The 15,475-nt window shown below is 40.6% G+C and overlaps 2 protein-coding genes across 3 annotated transcripts; both read right to left on the bottom strand.

The window, feature by feature from the left end:
- Positions 1-1,486: 1,486 nt before the first annotated feature.
- Positions 1,487-8,199, bottom strand: LOC115687596 (ATP-dependent 6-phosphofructokinase 4, chloroplastic). Its single transcript, XM_056302821.1, is given in 14 exon segments — positions 1,487-2,023; positions 2,678-2,832; positions 3,624-3,672; positions 4,037-4,261; positions 4,835-4,959; positions 4,962-5,010; positions 5,422-5,490; positions 5,571-5,624; positions 5,710-5,868; positions 6,265-6,403; positions 6,480-6,541; positions 6,618-6,657; positions 6,789-6,835; positions 7,727-8,199. Coding segments are annotated over 14 exon segments (1,560 nt in total). The 5' UTR covers positions 7,946-8,199; the 3' UTR covers positions 1,487-1,855.
- An 847-nt stretch (positions 8,200-9,046) lies between these two features.
- LOC115687604 (uncharacterized) lies at positions 9,047-13,734 on the bottom strand. Of its 2 annotated transcripts, none has more exons than XM_030613235.2 (6): positions 13,301-13,734; positions 12,169-12,657; positions 11,510-11,731; positions 11,211-11,283; positions 10,346-10,456; positions 9,047-9,683 (listed from the first exon to the last, which is right to left on the bottom strand). In XM_030613235.2, exons 1-6 carry the CDS (start codon positions 13,415-13,417, stop codon positions 9,313-9,315), a joined length of 1,383 nt encoding a protein of 460 aa, XP_030469095.1. In that variant the 5' UTR covers positions 13,418-13,734; the 3' UTR covers positions 9,047-9,312. The 2 variants fall into 2 exon arrangements, with proteins under 2 accessions (XP_030469095.1, XP_030469096.1); XM_030613236.2 differs by having other exon boundaries at positions 10,346-10,453.
- Positions 13,735-15,475: the final 1,741 nt, after the last annotated feature.

Here is a 15,475-nt window from a genome sequence, read left to right as displayed (position 1 = left end):
AATTTGTATAAAAAGAAAGAGAAATCAGCGCCTGCCTCTTTATCGAAGTCTTGTTTGCACTAGATGCACGGTAGAAATTTTTCATTGGTTTCGCTCGAATTTTCTAGCTAATCGAAAAGGGCCAAGACGACTTTCCTTCTACTTGTTTATTATTGTATTCACGCCATATAGTCGTGCATTCACTTGAACATGAAGCCGATGCACATACACCGACTTGCTTTGAAAGAGATAGTATCGTAAACTGTCACTCGAACAGCGAATTTAGCCATACATCTATCCAAGCAGCTCATTGAAGCTAAATCACAGCTCATGAAACTATCTGCTTGAAGCATCGTTCTTCTGCTGGCGCTGCTGAAGATGGATGCATGCATGTCGATCCGGTCAAGTCGGTGAAAGGGTTGAACAAGAACTTGATCAGTCAGGGGCTGCTTCAATTGGAGCACGAGATACATGGAATCGATGTCATCGACTGCCTAAAACTCCGAATGTCAATTGCCAGACCTAATGAAATGAGGAAAAAGGCCACGATGCAGGGTTGAATAAAGAGATTGTGACTGCATGGGGTCGTGGTGCCCCCACCAATGCTCACCTTTGTCTGCTTCACTTGAACATGTGATTGCAGACTTTGTCGTCTCGGATGACGATTAAACAAACCGAGGCAAGGAGACTATGGACACTGCCAGAGTTGCAAGTACGCAACGAGTACGGAGGTACTTGTCAATGATGGGACCAGAGGCCGGTTGGCTTTGGAAATTTTTTACAGAAAGCCAAGATGAAAAACATGGATAACTCGAGTAGAAAATTGTTGTCCGTCTGGACTCTGGGTGTCTGAAGCCGACTTTTGGGGAGCCAAAGATCTTGTACCAACCATTGGGGTCAGTGCATTCGGACAAAAATCATTGCCCGACCTGGCAATCTTATAAGGACACTTTCGGCTCCAACCCTGTTGTGTGAAAACGGGAGGGTATGAGGCTTTCATTCAGTTAAACCAACTTGCAGACGCCAGTCGCTCGTAGCAGACAGAGAAGTGTGAATACAGGAACGATGGGAGTATCGCAATCTCTGGTCAGAACTCGAATCATCTTGATGGTTCAGCGTTCCTGTTTAGAATTCTGCAGGGTCATGTCCTCATCGGGCTTAGAAGAAGCGTGGATAGAAACTTACGACCAAGAGACATAATGACCAGACAGTTTGTCCTTCCGTCTCCTCACCGATTGCTTTTAGATGCAACGGAGCAGGCAGGGCCTAGAGGTAAACCTCAGCCGTAATAACCAAACTGCCGGTAACGATAAACCGGTCTTTCGTGATTCAGGGCAAGCAACTTTTTCCATGTGCAACTGTTTAAGCCACCCTGTACCAATCTCGGAATCAGGGGGAGCGTTGTATCAAGCTTGATTATAACATTACCATACAGTATAAACTGAGGAGAACGAAATTACGTTCGAATTTCTAGATGACAATTTATGATGGCTTGTCCAAGAGCAGATTGCACAATAATCACACTTTCAATTATTAAAATTACAAGATCTAGCATGGAAGGTACATTCTTTCGAACCACCCCGTGCACTGAAAAATCAGAAGCTCTTCTATCGTGTGTGGCCTTTAGATCAACCTGAATGTGAATGCCCTTGTTAGTAGAAAATTACACAGATCGAATTTCTCTCGCCTTAGTGCAATAAATGGTTTTGCATTTACAAATAGACTTCATACCGGAAAACAATCTAGAAATAATATGACATGCTGCAGTGCAAATGCTCGCTGCTTTAAGAGGTCTTCAGGAGTGACCATGAAATCTCAGCTCGTGAAGAATAGAGACGCTGATGACCAGTGGATCTGAGAGTGAATGCTGTGAAATCTATATGGATGTAATCGTCCTGTTGTTGATCTCCTCAATTATAGCTCTATCAACTTTTCCCAGCATCGCCTCATCGCCATTTAAGAAACTAGGCTGGTTTGTTGATGCAAGAAGTCTAGCCCACATCCTATCAGTTAATTTGACAGTGTTTTGAGTCTCAGTGACTCGCTGCAAGACCAAGCAATTGCATGTGAACAAATATTTCAATAAGAGTATGAATCCACGGATTAAGCATATTTGTCATGCCCGATTTACAAAAGACTAAACATGAACTTTAAGATTTCGATAAACAAGCTGTTGAAGAGATCATATAAAGAAGAAATTAAAATACAATGGCACATATAAGCTGTTTGTCATGACGTTTACATGGTTTATGCAGGAAACAGAAGGATATCCCCCACATACAGAATTTGTGTCGAATCAAAGGAAAAGAATACTCTGATGGGAAAAAGTGAATGATTGTGCATAACATGCATTGTTCACCCCGTCCAATTGATTAAAAGTCTTCTCCATGCTGAGAGGAATTATATTTGGACATGAGGCTTTGGTCCATATCAAGAACAACTGATCTACCCATTACAAGCACCAGCCAAAATCTGGAAGAAGTTTTCCATCTGAAATTTGCATCATCCGGTTGTCCAACAGCTAATATCTATCCTCTAGGTTTCTAGTCAGCAAACTAGAATCATTAGGAAGGCATCTTAATATCAAGAAAAGGTTAAACATCTTGAACCGGCCAAGCGTATGTACAACCAATCAATGCATGAATTTCCAGGCCAATTTTTAAACCTTTCAGGGTAACGCAGGAAAAGAGGTGCTCACTGAAATTGGAATATAGGCATGTCTGCCGTTTACAGGCCCAACTGTGAATCCTGTGTACCCAGCCATAGCTCCATGCACGGCACTGTGGGCAAGAAGAGTGCAGTAGATATTATCTGATGCATTACTTGGTATAGCCCGGATCATGTATGTTGGATCTGTTTAGATACAGATTATCTAGTGTTAAAATTTCCAACATTCCAAGAACAAATTCAAAAATAGAAAGAGAAAGGGATCCCGCATGTCAACAATACTAAACCAAACAGCGAATGACCACTCTTCTGAACATCATTATTTGACAATGACAACCATATGAAACTAATTGCTGAAGTATCCAAAATCAATTGTTTATGTAGGCCACATATATATGTAGTCTCTCTCAACCTACTAACTGACGCTTTTGGATTGGACATTGCTAGATGGTATAAAAGTAGGATGTCCGCTGTTAAATTTCTCCAAATCCCTTATTTGTTCCCCTAACCCAAGATAATTAGTTTAGTTTCCACACTTCATTATGGGTTAAATCCCAGCCTACACATAAGGGAGGAGTGTTAAAGCATCTAAAATAAACCACGCCTTCACAAACAAATTACGTATTTGGCATAGTGGTAATGGTCCCACAAAATTCTACATTGATTATACTATTCATTTCCTTATCAAGGAAAAGTATATCCGATTAAAATAATACACATGGAATGCCAACTATCAGTTCGTGAATTGTAACCATCTGATGAGATATATTGTTTGCCACCGAGAGAGTGATCCTTGGCGGGGGCAAAATGTAAGTGAACATGTCAGGTATATTGAGAGAATTGCATTAGATGGCTTGATATGTATCCAGACAAAGATTAGAGATAGGAGCAGAGAATGCTCGGTTGTGCAGTTAAGCAGAAATTGCTGAGAATACAACACACAGAAGAAGAAATGTTGTCAATGGTGTGACAAGTACCTATGTACTTCATGTTTATAGCCATCTTCTGAACCTTCGTAAAATGGTCCTATTATGTAAGAAATTGAAGTATTAGTAAAAGGAGAATGTTAAAAGAACTATTAAACGCAGTTATGCACGAAACAAATAGATGTACAATCCTGAAGCAACCGAAAATGGGGTCAAATAACCAAACAGCGGAAATTAATGGCTAAACTAACTTGTTTCTCCACCCTCTAATGACAGTTAAGAATATGTAAAGTTAGTCTCCAGGATTGCAACTACTACTCCTAAAAAGCACAAATCATGTCAATAGTTAGCAACTTCTGCCCATAGCGTCATGTGAAGTCTTTCCAGAGACCTTCACTGGCAGATGACTCCATTATTTGCTAATAAATAGACATCTCAGAGGGAGAGAAATTTTTCAGCTTCACCTTGATCTGTTGAGATAACCATAGACCAAAATCAAGAAGTAGTCTGTTTCCTGATGCATCTTTCTCGTCGACTGTGCGCATGCTCTGTGCTACATACTCTTGTCCAGCACCTTCTGCTAACACAATAACCACATGCCCATTCTCCTTGAGCCGCTGCTCAACAAATTCAAAAAGCCCACCTTGGCCTTCCAAATAGAATGGAGACTCTGGAATCAAGCAACAATCCTGTTACACTCCAAACTTTATTAACTGATCATGTAAGCTTCTAATCGGAAGTACAATACAGGTTCACAGAGCATCATGCAAGGAATAAAATTACCAGAACCACCATAAAGCATACTAAATTTTCTCATGAGAACATATGGCAAACTAATTGACACCGGTCCAAAGGAAAGATAAACACCATATTATGCATGTGGAGCCAACAGGTGATATTGCACAACCTAAAAACGACAAACATCTGGAGAAATGTTTTCCCACTAGATGGTGTTCCCGTTGTTGAGAGAACCTGATCCTAAGCCCTCCTCCTTTTCTGAAGAACAAAAGGATCTCTGAAGGTATGTTCAACAACTGAAGTCATTATGTCGCCCGAGGCATCTTTCCATGACATATAATCACTTTGTCCAGATTCAGACCCTTATACTCCAAACTCTTTAGTTTGCTAATGATCAGAAGATTTGACAAGCAAAAATGCTAATGCAACTAGTCAATCAAACAGCCACAGCACTATCCCATTTTCTAGTCACTTTTACAGTGGAAAATTAACTTAAAAACTCTGGCAGAAGAACAAGTACTTACCACATCTCGGCTAGCCAAAGTGGCATACATGGCAATGAAACCTGATGGAGTTAAAAAGGGAAAAGAAACCGTCAAGACTTCACAAGATAGGAAACCCGTACAACTGTTAAAAATGTCATACACTCTCTCTGAGCTTCTTCAACAGCAGTATCAAAACCAAAGGATTTGTCTATGACCTATATGCAATATTTACCAAATTGTCAGTTTCTATAAGCATCACCTGAAGTTCGGTGTATATATTATGAGACACAATAGCCACTGTGACTTTATCATTGGTAAATGAACATGCGGCATGCTGGCAATCCACCAAGTAGAGGTTGAGCTTTATTGGTAGTTCACTTGGGTCATAGCACTTCTACGATAATTCTAATATATGCAATCGACCTTTTGCCAAGAACTTCCATTAAGTCAAGGACTACCTTGTACAGTTTCAGTACAAATTATTCGTAAAACCCAACAATTATCAATTCTAGAAATTAACATGGAGATAAGAAACCTACAATGGGTATAAAACTCATAAAATTCCCATCTAATCTTTACAATTTAGTCGCTTTAACAATTATTGGATGGAGTTCATTAGTACTTACAGCTATGTCATTGTCAATTGTCTTGGGAATCCCTGCAACTGCCACTTGAAGACCACGTTTCTCAACTTCCTTGAGAGAAAAACAAAAATAATGTGACATGCTGTAATTGAATGCAAATCAGAAGTAACTGACGTTGAAGGACTGATCACCTGATATATGAGAGCTGCTCCCTTCTGCGTACCATCCCCACCAATGATGTATACCTATAATGAGGAAGAGATCCATTACAAGTGGTCAAGTAGCTTTACAATCAGTCAATGCCATAGGGAATTGTAAAATCATATGAACCTGATTAATTCCACGATCCTGAATGTTATCCACTATCTTGTTTGTGTCATGACCCCCTCGCGATGTCTGAAGAAAGGTGCCGCCACGTTTATGGATGTCGTTGACAACTTTAGGCGTCAACTGCAAGGTATTTTTAGAGTAGAATCCTCTATATCCTCCCTACAGACATTAACAATTGTGAACCATACAGCTAACAAGATTCATCAATTAGATCCAACAAGCCAATAGCGGTCATATGACAAAGTGCAGATAATTTTTATTTCTTCCTTCGTTTTCCTTCTTTTTCGGGGACACCTCTCTCGATCAAATCTCACATCTACCTGATGGCTACACAATAAACCTATTTGAAAGTGGGAGATCCACTTGTCAAGGAAACGTTGACATGACTATTCCAACTAAACTCATTTGCTTGTGTAAGGTTACTTCTTATTATAGACGTTGTATGCCTCTGGAGTTGAACTAAATTTTTCGCTTATACAATGATATTGTAAACAGGAGTCTAAAATAAATGTTATAAGGAGTAACAACAGTAAATATGCTCCATGTGGGACTGACCTCAATACCAAGTATATCATCAACTCCATACATGTAGTTCAAACCACATACTATTTCACGAATCACTGTATTTATACCCGGACATAAACCTCCGCATGTCACGACGCATGCACGAACTTCCTCTGATTGAAAATAAACCCATCATCCAAAGAAGGATCTGAATATTAACAAACCAATTGCTGAAAAGGTCATGCTATCACTGAGAATTTAATACCTTTTCACGAGGCCCCGCACGTCGAAAATGCACTCCCCTGGGACTATCTTTCTGGACCACAATCTGGAGAAAGAACTTACAATTAGTGGTTGAGATAGAGTCTAGGAGGACAGAGTTGGGAGCAGTATCACAAGCTCACCTTTTCAGCAACTACATCTTCCGGGCTGACAAAAGTTTTCCTAGCAAAAAGGAGTATCAAATGTATTATTATTATTAATGACCGAAAGAAAAAAATCTACACATCAATGTGTTTCTTGCAACTCAAGAAAAATTTAAAAAATAAAAAATCTAGAAGTAGCGGTCAACTTACTTAACAATGGCATAAGCTTGGCTCTTTTGTAGTGGATTAGGGTACGACTGCAAACAAAGATAAGCTCTTTAATGAGTTGTCAATGTCAAACATAGAGAGTGACGAAGGAGACTAAAAAGAGATAATTTGAGCCAATCTAATCAATCATTTCACTAATGAAACACACAATACAGGACATCACGGAGAGAAATGTGCTTGTATTCAATGAAGTTCAATTGCATGGGCAGTAATTAGATCAACCAAATTGTTCGAAGATCAAAAAACATGAACGATTATCTTTTAGAGACAACTATCATGCCCATGCAATGCATGGAGTTACATTATAATTTCGCGATAACTAAACTTAGGTGATAAACTTGACGGTCATTTCATCCTTTAAGATATCAATTATGTTCTTTGTATTAATAGTTACTCCGTAATTGTATTTTTACAATATCAATCTTTCTCTGTTTTATAAAATGAGCTTACAGTGATGACCTTCCAACTTTCACGTCTCGGACCTTGTAATGTTATTAAGAACCTTTTCTTCTAATTAAATGATATTTGCATCCTTTCTTGCAATAGTTAGAGTCTTATTTACAAATAAAATCAAATGAATTAGCTAAAACATACTCAATTAATTCCAATTGATCATTAAAATGCAGGGTAGACATACAGTATACAAGTCCACAATATCGTGTATAGATTTTTTCCATGAAACAATACAATCGAACATAATCGCAGGCCGCTACACAAAATGCCAACTCCCTAATTAGTTGGCAGACTTCCCTTTCAATGGATTCCAAGAGCCTCAGCACCACATCTTTTCTCCAAATCCGACTAAATTCCACCTTAGTCAACAGTTTCTTCTCCTACATCCTAACGGTTTAACGTAACGATCCACACGAATGGCCAAAAGCACACAACAAAAAAGAGCCTCGATAGTAGAATCAACTTACCGGCAAATCCGGGAGGAAATTGGTCAAATGAGGAACGTCCTGCAGGGCGAAGCCGCTGTCAGTTTCCCGGCGCAGAGACGGATCCGACGCCTGAGCTCTGATCGCTCTTCTTCGGCGCGGAGTCAACGGTTTCCTCCGGAGCTTCAAGTTCGAGTGAGCTGTGACGACGGGAAAGCATCTGTGGGGCCTCGCAGCGAAGAAGGAAACCGAAAGCTCCATGAATCGGGTCGGTGCAGAAGCTTTCACCAAGTTCCGAAGTGGCACTGAATCATGCGCAGAGGAGAAACAAAAGGAGGAGGAGGAGATGAAGAAGAAGAAGACGACCGCTTAGCTATCCCCTCCATCGGGAGGCGAAAGCGAATTTGAAGTCGTGCATGAAAGGATTAATGGGGGAGACTTCGAGTGAGGGAGAAGATTCGGGAGCGTGGAATCGGTTCGGTAGATCACATGAAACTCTGTCACCCCCAAAAAACAGGAAAGAAAAGAAAAAAAGGATTGAGCCTAAAATGAAAATAGGAAAAAGGAAAAATTCCAAATAATTTCATGTACTTATTTTCTCAAATAAAAGCTTAAAGTCAACCTTATTTTAAATAAGTTTCTGAGCCTTTGACCAGCCGGTGAGGTCAGGCCCTTCTTGAGATTGACATGGCCACTTCAAATCTGTTTGAATTTCAAATAAAATTCACTTCAAGTTCCTATTTCCTATGAAAATATGATCGAGAAAGGTGATATGTATATTTGGACAATTTGATCTCAGGCCCCTCTACGTTCGCCTAATTTCTCATCTTCCCGGTGGAACTTGTTTCGTTTTTTTATTCACTCTAATTGTTCAAACGTCATGTAAGCCAAAAGGATTCGTAGAAAAATATTAGCATTAATACTTGATAATTACTCGTGCTTTGTTTCAGAGCAGGTAGAATTAAGATTTATTATATAGCGAGTTGAAGAAAATTTAAGTATTTTTAAAAGGTATTAAGAGTTTCGGGTTAAATGAAGCTCATAACGTCATAATTAATTTGAATAAAAAGTGGAAATCGCCTGTCTTTTAACTAGTGTATAGTGGCTCGTCCTGTGGTCCTCAGGGAATAAATGGGAACGCCGAAAGGGCTTATCGTTCATTGCTTCGGACCAAAAGGCTCCTGTTAAGTGCGAGTTGAGAATTCTCGGTTGTTGGCTTGCTGTGGACAACACATTTTGCTACCCAAAGCAGTTTCCTGTCTTATCTAACATTAATTGGGCCTTCAGCTGATTCATCTGTTCATATCAAGTACGTGCCGCAGCTGTCAAACGAGATTCATATCAGCATACAGATTTTTGCCCTTCTATCGAAAACTGACATACAGATTGACCATTGCCCCAAATTCTGGCTTTCTACGGTTCGAAGGGAAAAAATGAGGGACGGAATCCAGATCGGCAGTTCGATTGTCAATAATTTAACTTGCGGAAGCTAATCATCCCGACTACAAAGAATTATACAACACGAAAAAGTCATCTCTATCCGGTAGATCTAACATGCCTAAATATACAGTCCTACGAACAACTGCAGTTTGCAGTCCATGTCACTCTGGAGAATAAACATCGACGCCTCAATCATCTGAGCTATAATCAGTAGATTCGTCTAGCGGCAGTGGCGCTGCAGCACAGCAAAATGACTCCTTGTCCTTGAGCAAAAGACAGCTCCCATCCGAATTCCACTTCAAGTCTGTTACATTAAGCTGGGATAGGGGGACGCTGACACAGTAGGCACCTGAAGGAGTCCACATGTACAGGTGTGGGCTTCCCGTGCAAAGGACGAGGCGAGTGCACGTAGGGTCCCAAACTGCAGCTCGGATAGGATCCTTTTGAACCAAGATGGCAGCAAGTTCAAGATGGCGCATGTCCCAGATCCAAAGAATGGTCGGCATATTATCATTGCGAGTGCATACATACTGGCTGTCATTGCTCCACGACATAAGACCTGCAATTAAACCACTCTTAAATAGGTTTTGAGCCAGTTCGGCAAATTTATGCACAACTTTATTTGGGGCTTGATCCCATTGATCTTTATGCTCCGACAGCATCTGTTCTTCAAAGAATAGTATCATTGAGTGACTTCACTTTATTGATGGAGAAGCACTCTTCCTGACAACCTATTCCTTGTAACATTGTGTCAGACATCCCTGTCTACTGTATTATGGATAAGAATGATATTCCAAATGAACTTTGATTGATATTCCAGAGGAGCCTACATTAGCCACCAGGGCCACGAGACTTCCTCAGTCATATAGGGTTCATAGCACAAGAAAAAACCATCAGAACACTACCAGTCTATCCTCGTCAAAAACGTCCATAAGACTGTACATTAACACAAGATGCAGCCTCAAGTAAGCCTATTTATCGAAGGCCTGCAGGTCATGCCTTCTGAATAACTTCTACCTATTACAAATTGATCGCCCTATGAAGATGCAACTTCATACGCACATCTACACCAACAACTCTTGGACCTTGTTGCCGAATTTCCGTCAAGAAAATCAATGAAATGCATGACTTATGTGTATGGCAGACATCATGGTTCTTTTCCTTTGGTATAAGAATCATTTTCTTCACGTGTATCCAATTAGCAAATAAGTGCACACTTACCAATTCCTTGTTTGGGATTTGGTTTGTCTGCCGGAGGCTTCTGGCAAGGCAAAGTGATTGGAACTTCTGTAACATCATATCTAACTCTGTAATGTACCTCTGGAGCATCTCCTGGACCAAGTTTTGAGAATAAATCGAAGTATAAACTAAATGCTACAGTATACATGATAAAATCCACCAAATATACAAGGAAAAACAAGCTTAATTGATAAAGAAAATTATCAAGCAATTTGGTATATTAGACGTCTGTAACCAAAATAGGAGACGGTTCTCTATAGCTCTCAAACTGTGAATCAAATCGAATTGCAACAACTGCATAACAAGAGATCTTTCTAGTTAACTCCTAGTTGCCGTCATACTTGACTATTCCCTACATATGACAAATTTCAGGCCACAATCAATATCATTTACACTCCCTAATTTCACCCCTGCATCTAAACCATCAAAACACATTCAACTCAAGAATCACCTCTCCCCAAATCTTAAAATTTGATTTTTAGCAGATTATTTAATGTTAGCTACCAAAACTGCTTCTGTTATCATCAGAACTCACTAGCACCAAGGTTTGATGGAATGCCATCTAATTCTGAATGTCTAAACTTAATATCACAGCTCAAAAGCATGTATGCCGAACCAAAGCTCATATAACATTTCGACCTTATGATACAGTTGAATGTCATTGATAATGTAGGGTATCTCAATTTCAAATTGAATTTATTTCACGTGCATAACAAAGAGCTTTCGTCAAATTTCCACAAAGAGACATTCATACGATAAATGAGACAGCTGATTGAACACAATGGGGTGTCAAGAAGACAAATAACATACGTATACATGCATCTCTAAAGACTAATTAAAGACTTACCAGAATTGCCTTGCATATAATCACCACTTAAAGACAATTCAGACATGTCAATTTGCAAGGGCTCATCTACCTCCTGCCATTATCAAAGACTCGAGTCGTAAAGTATGCACATCATTACATATAAGATGTATGAGAATTGCTTTTACAAATAAGGACCTTTATGGCAAAAGGGCACCAACAGGGTGCCAACCCATGTAATAGATTAGTATGTCCACCTCATGTAGTCAATGTGTCTATCAAAGATACATAGCTGTAATGAGCAACATATGAGATTTGACAATATGTCGAGAAGAAAGCACCTTAAATATGGCAGCACAACATGGAGCACGAACATTAGATAGATGCGTAAATTCTGCAAATGTTTTCCAAGTGAGGTGACTCAAGACCCTTAACATCTGGTCATAGCTACCAACAGCTAAAAATTGTCCACAAGGAGACCAAGAAACGCTTTTCACTCCCAATCCGCTTTCGTAGGCTTGATACTTAAACAGACACCTCCCATCTGGTGAGTATATTAAAACCTGTTTCAAAGAACACCAGTTATAACCTTTGCACTTTTGTCGGCCAAACTGAATTTAATGTCACACAACAAACAACACAAATATCATTTATTCATATCATATGAATCCCTAGACAAAATTCTCAGATAGAAATTCATGATATCACTTGTGTCTCAACAGTCAAGTTCAATGAAAACAAGTCAAGGTGCGGTGCAAGAGTGGAAATGACCTGCCCGTGAGGTTCAAACAGGTTCTTTATGGTTTAACCACCAAATGATTGTGATGTGAAGAAACTGGTTAAATGTAATGCATTAACATTCCATATCTAGGTCCAACGTATCTGCTAGCACATACACGCTCGACAGGGACCACATGGATGCAGAACACTGCTAAAACGAAAGGATGCATCTAGGAGAAGTTACCGACTGAAACGAAGTGATGAAGTAATTGGATGTTACCTTATATTCGAGAGATGAATCCCATATCACTATAGTACTATCATCCGGTGACCACTGGATGTCAGCTAAGTCTAGAGTATCAACAGCAAAAACGCCCATAATCTCCCAATTATGACAAGAAAGCAGATTGATGTAGTCCTTGCAATCATGTCTTGTGCATATTGCAGCGAACTTTCCATCTTGAGTGAAAGAGACCCCCTTGGAAGCATGCTTTGGCCACTGCACGTGTACGCATGCTGTGTTGACCAATGACCAAACTGTCAACCGAAGTTGGAAATCAGATGTAGTCAGTATGTGCCGACTATCTGGGCTCCACCTAGCATAAGCAATACCAGCAGGACCTTCATCTATTTTACATGTCCATTCAGGTTGAACTAACGACCATGCCTGTATCATTGGTCTTTTATAGAGACCACAAAGTATGTATTCAGAATCAAGGGCCCACTCTATGTAGCTTATTTTATCCAAGCATGAAAACAACTGTACAACCTGCAAATTAAATTGGGTAGACTATATTCAGCATCCCCATAAGAATAAGTGCAAAGCAGCTGATAAAATTTACGTCAAACAGCACCCAGACATATGACATTGCTTTAATGTGTATAACAACAGCCATGTTCTTCCAAATTGCTTGCTCTCGAAGAAGGCGCACGTGAATCCAGTCATCACAACCAAATGTCTTTGGCAGCTCAATGACATTGATAAATAAATGCATTGACAGTCTTAATAACAATAGATAGTCCCACATTCTGTATGCATTTAGGCCCCTTCATCAGATCATTACACTTTAAACCACACTAGCTCCTAATTTCAGCTCACGCCAGCTCGGATGACAACGGTTAGTAGAGACTAACTGGGAAACTGCTACTGAGTATGAGATCCACTCCAAAATCATAGGTGACCTGTCTATCAAAAATTTCCCAAAAACAAGCAAAGCACTCGGGCGGTTGAATTCGCATATGCTCGTTAAACACCAAGTCTTGTTCAGAAAAGGAAAAAAAATCCCCTTTCCCCCGACACGCTCGAGCCAAGTGCTCCTGTCGGGGACAAGATCCAGCCTCACGGCCACGGAAATGCAGCTAAACTACAGGACGTCGCACCAGATATCGGCAGTGATGACGGAAGACGATACCTTGAGCGACAACGTATCGCGTATGACGAGGCGATAATCAACAGCGACGGCAACGAAGCGCGCGTTGGGAGAGAAGCAGCAAGGACCCGACTGCTTGTACGCTTCCGTGAACTCCATTCCGATAAACGAAACCCGAACGACTCAATAACGGGTGAAGAGCGAGTTACCAAGCTCCGGATTCATGTTCGAAGGGAATTCCGAAACGGATCGGCGAGCTGAAGAGCGGATTGCGACCATGGGAGGAGAATCAAGGCGCGCCGGGAGGTGGAAGAAGCTGCGGGAGCTCTTGCAGGCAGATGGATCCGCGGCTACGGCTCGGTCTGAAGCGTCGGAGGTGGCCGGGAGAGTTTTGCTTTTCATCGCAGCTGATTTGGCCATTCCATTTGCAGGAAGCTGCGATTTTTGCCGAGTCGAAAATTTGAAGTGACGGAGAGGGGAAGACGCTCCTTTTAACGGAACTGGAGTTTGGGCCGGGTTTGCCCGGCCACATCACTCGGGTTGATGGATCATTGGGTTGCACTTGGATCCGTTTCCGATCAAATGTAGCTCCGTTTCTTTCGCGGTTGCTCAATTTCCTATTTAGAAAAATGAGTCACTGGAAAATTTATGATTAAATTCAGAAAAATGATTTTCTCTTTAAAAAATCAAAAATTATTTTTCAAAATATGACTACACTTGAATCAGGAACTCTACCTTTGAACATGAGAACTCCAACGTTTGTTACCAGACCCTTGATAGCGGTCTCGAGCCGGAGTTAGGTTTGCCGATATTCATTGAGGCCAAGCCCAAATCTAAAGAGACCAGGCCCAAAACATTGGTGATTTGACTTTAAGTCCACAAAGGTTGGGCTTGGGACACCAGCGCCCGTGGCGGGGCCTAAGAATCCAATTCCATTGCTCGACTCCCTAGCAACCCACCTCGGGTCCATAGAGATCAAGCCCAAGACCCCAATGCTCATGCCCGGATCTCTAACACCAAAGCTAGTGTTCATTGAGGCCGGGCTCCGGTCCACAGCACCTAGGCCCAAGACCCCATGCCCAGGACCCACTCCATCAAGCCCGGGACAGTGACCCCAGCGCCAGTGCCTAGGCCCATGTCCATCAAGGTCATGCTTGTGCCTGTGTCAATCGAGGCCGAGCCTGGAACCTTGGCACCCATGCTTGGGTCCCTAACTCTTGGCCCTGATCCTAGGTCTATGGAGGTTAGGTTTGGGACGCTTGTGCCCACCCAAGTCAATCAAGGCCAAACTCGAGACCCAAGCGCTAGCACCTAGGTCTATTGAGGCAAGGCTTGTGTCCATGGAGGTTGATCCTAGGACCTTGGTGTTCATGTCCATTAAGGCCAAGATCAAGATCGGGAGCTCGTACTCGGGTCCATTGAGACCATGATTGAGTCAAGATCCATTAAGGCTTAACTTGGGACCCTAGTACTTGTACTCAGTTTCCCGAGTGGATATGTGCAAGTCGCTAGTACTTGAATAATGTATGTTTATTTAGCCAAACAACATAAAATATTCTACAATTTACCTTCAAATTTCAGTCAAACACTTGAAAATATTGTCATTTTCCTGGAAAATATTTTTTTTCATAAAATGTCACGTTTTATGCAAAACATATGGATCTTACGATTCTATTTGGTTTGCAAAAAATGAATGATTTGGAAATATTTTTTTAAAAATGATGGCTATTATCACTTTAAAATATCTATTCAATAAAAAAATATGTTATTATGGACGAGAATTTATGTCTAAATATATTAATGGACGATGGAAATACTTTCGATCATTCATTTTTTGCAAGCGATACTAGTGATATGATTAAAACTAAATCGTTTGAATCAATCAATCGTTTTTAGGAAAATATATTTCGAATTGTTTTTTTTTTGGTAAAGATATATTTCGAATTGTTGATTATTCACGAAACAAACGAAGCTTACGATTCGTACTTGCAACCATCGTGTTCGATCATAATATTGGATGTCAAGTTTTCTCTACTAGCTTTGAAGCATAATCATGATACCCTTAGAAATTAGCTCAAACACATGAACATGGGGGGGGGGGGGGGCGGGGTTGTTGACATACATGAAAGAGTATTTTATTGTATATAAACGTGTTAATTGTTGATATACTATCTATTTAATAAAACGGGTATGAACCTGTTATAAATAATTTTAAAA

This window comes from Syzygium oleosum, unplaced genomic scaffold, assembly GCF_021117445.2.
Source record: "Syzygium oleosum isolate NSW1041296 unplaced genomic scaffold, Sole_v2.1 Sole_v2.25, whole genome shotgun sequence".
NCBI lineage: Eukaryota > Viridiplantae > Streptophyta > Magnoliopsida > Myrtales > Myrtaceae > Syzygium > Syzygium oleosum.
This window is presented reverse-complemented; position numbering and strand designations above follow the sequence as displayed.

Bases quoted from the DNA above. Each gene is read 5' to 3' on its own strand.
- LOC115687604 (XM_030613235.2), bottom strand. From the start codon at position 13,417: ATGGAGTTCACGGAAGCGTACAAGCAGTCGGGTCCTTGCTGCTTCTCT. The intron at 12,658-13,300 runs GTATCGTCTTCC...TTTAATTTGCAG, and splicing joins GCGATACGTTGTCGCTCAAG to GTTGTACAGTTGTTTTCATG. The intron at 9,684-10,345 runs GTAAGTGTGCAC...GTTTAATTGCAG, and splicing joins AAATCCCAAACAAGGAATTG to GTCTTATGTCGTGGAGCAAT.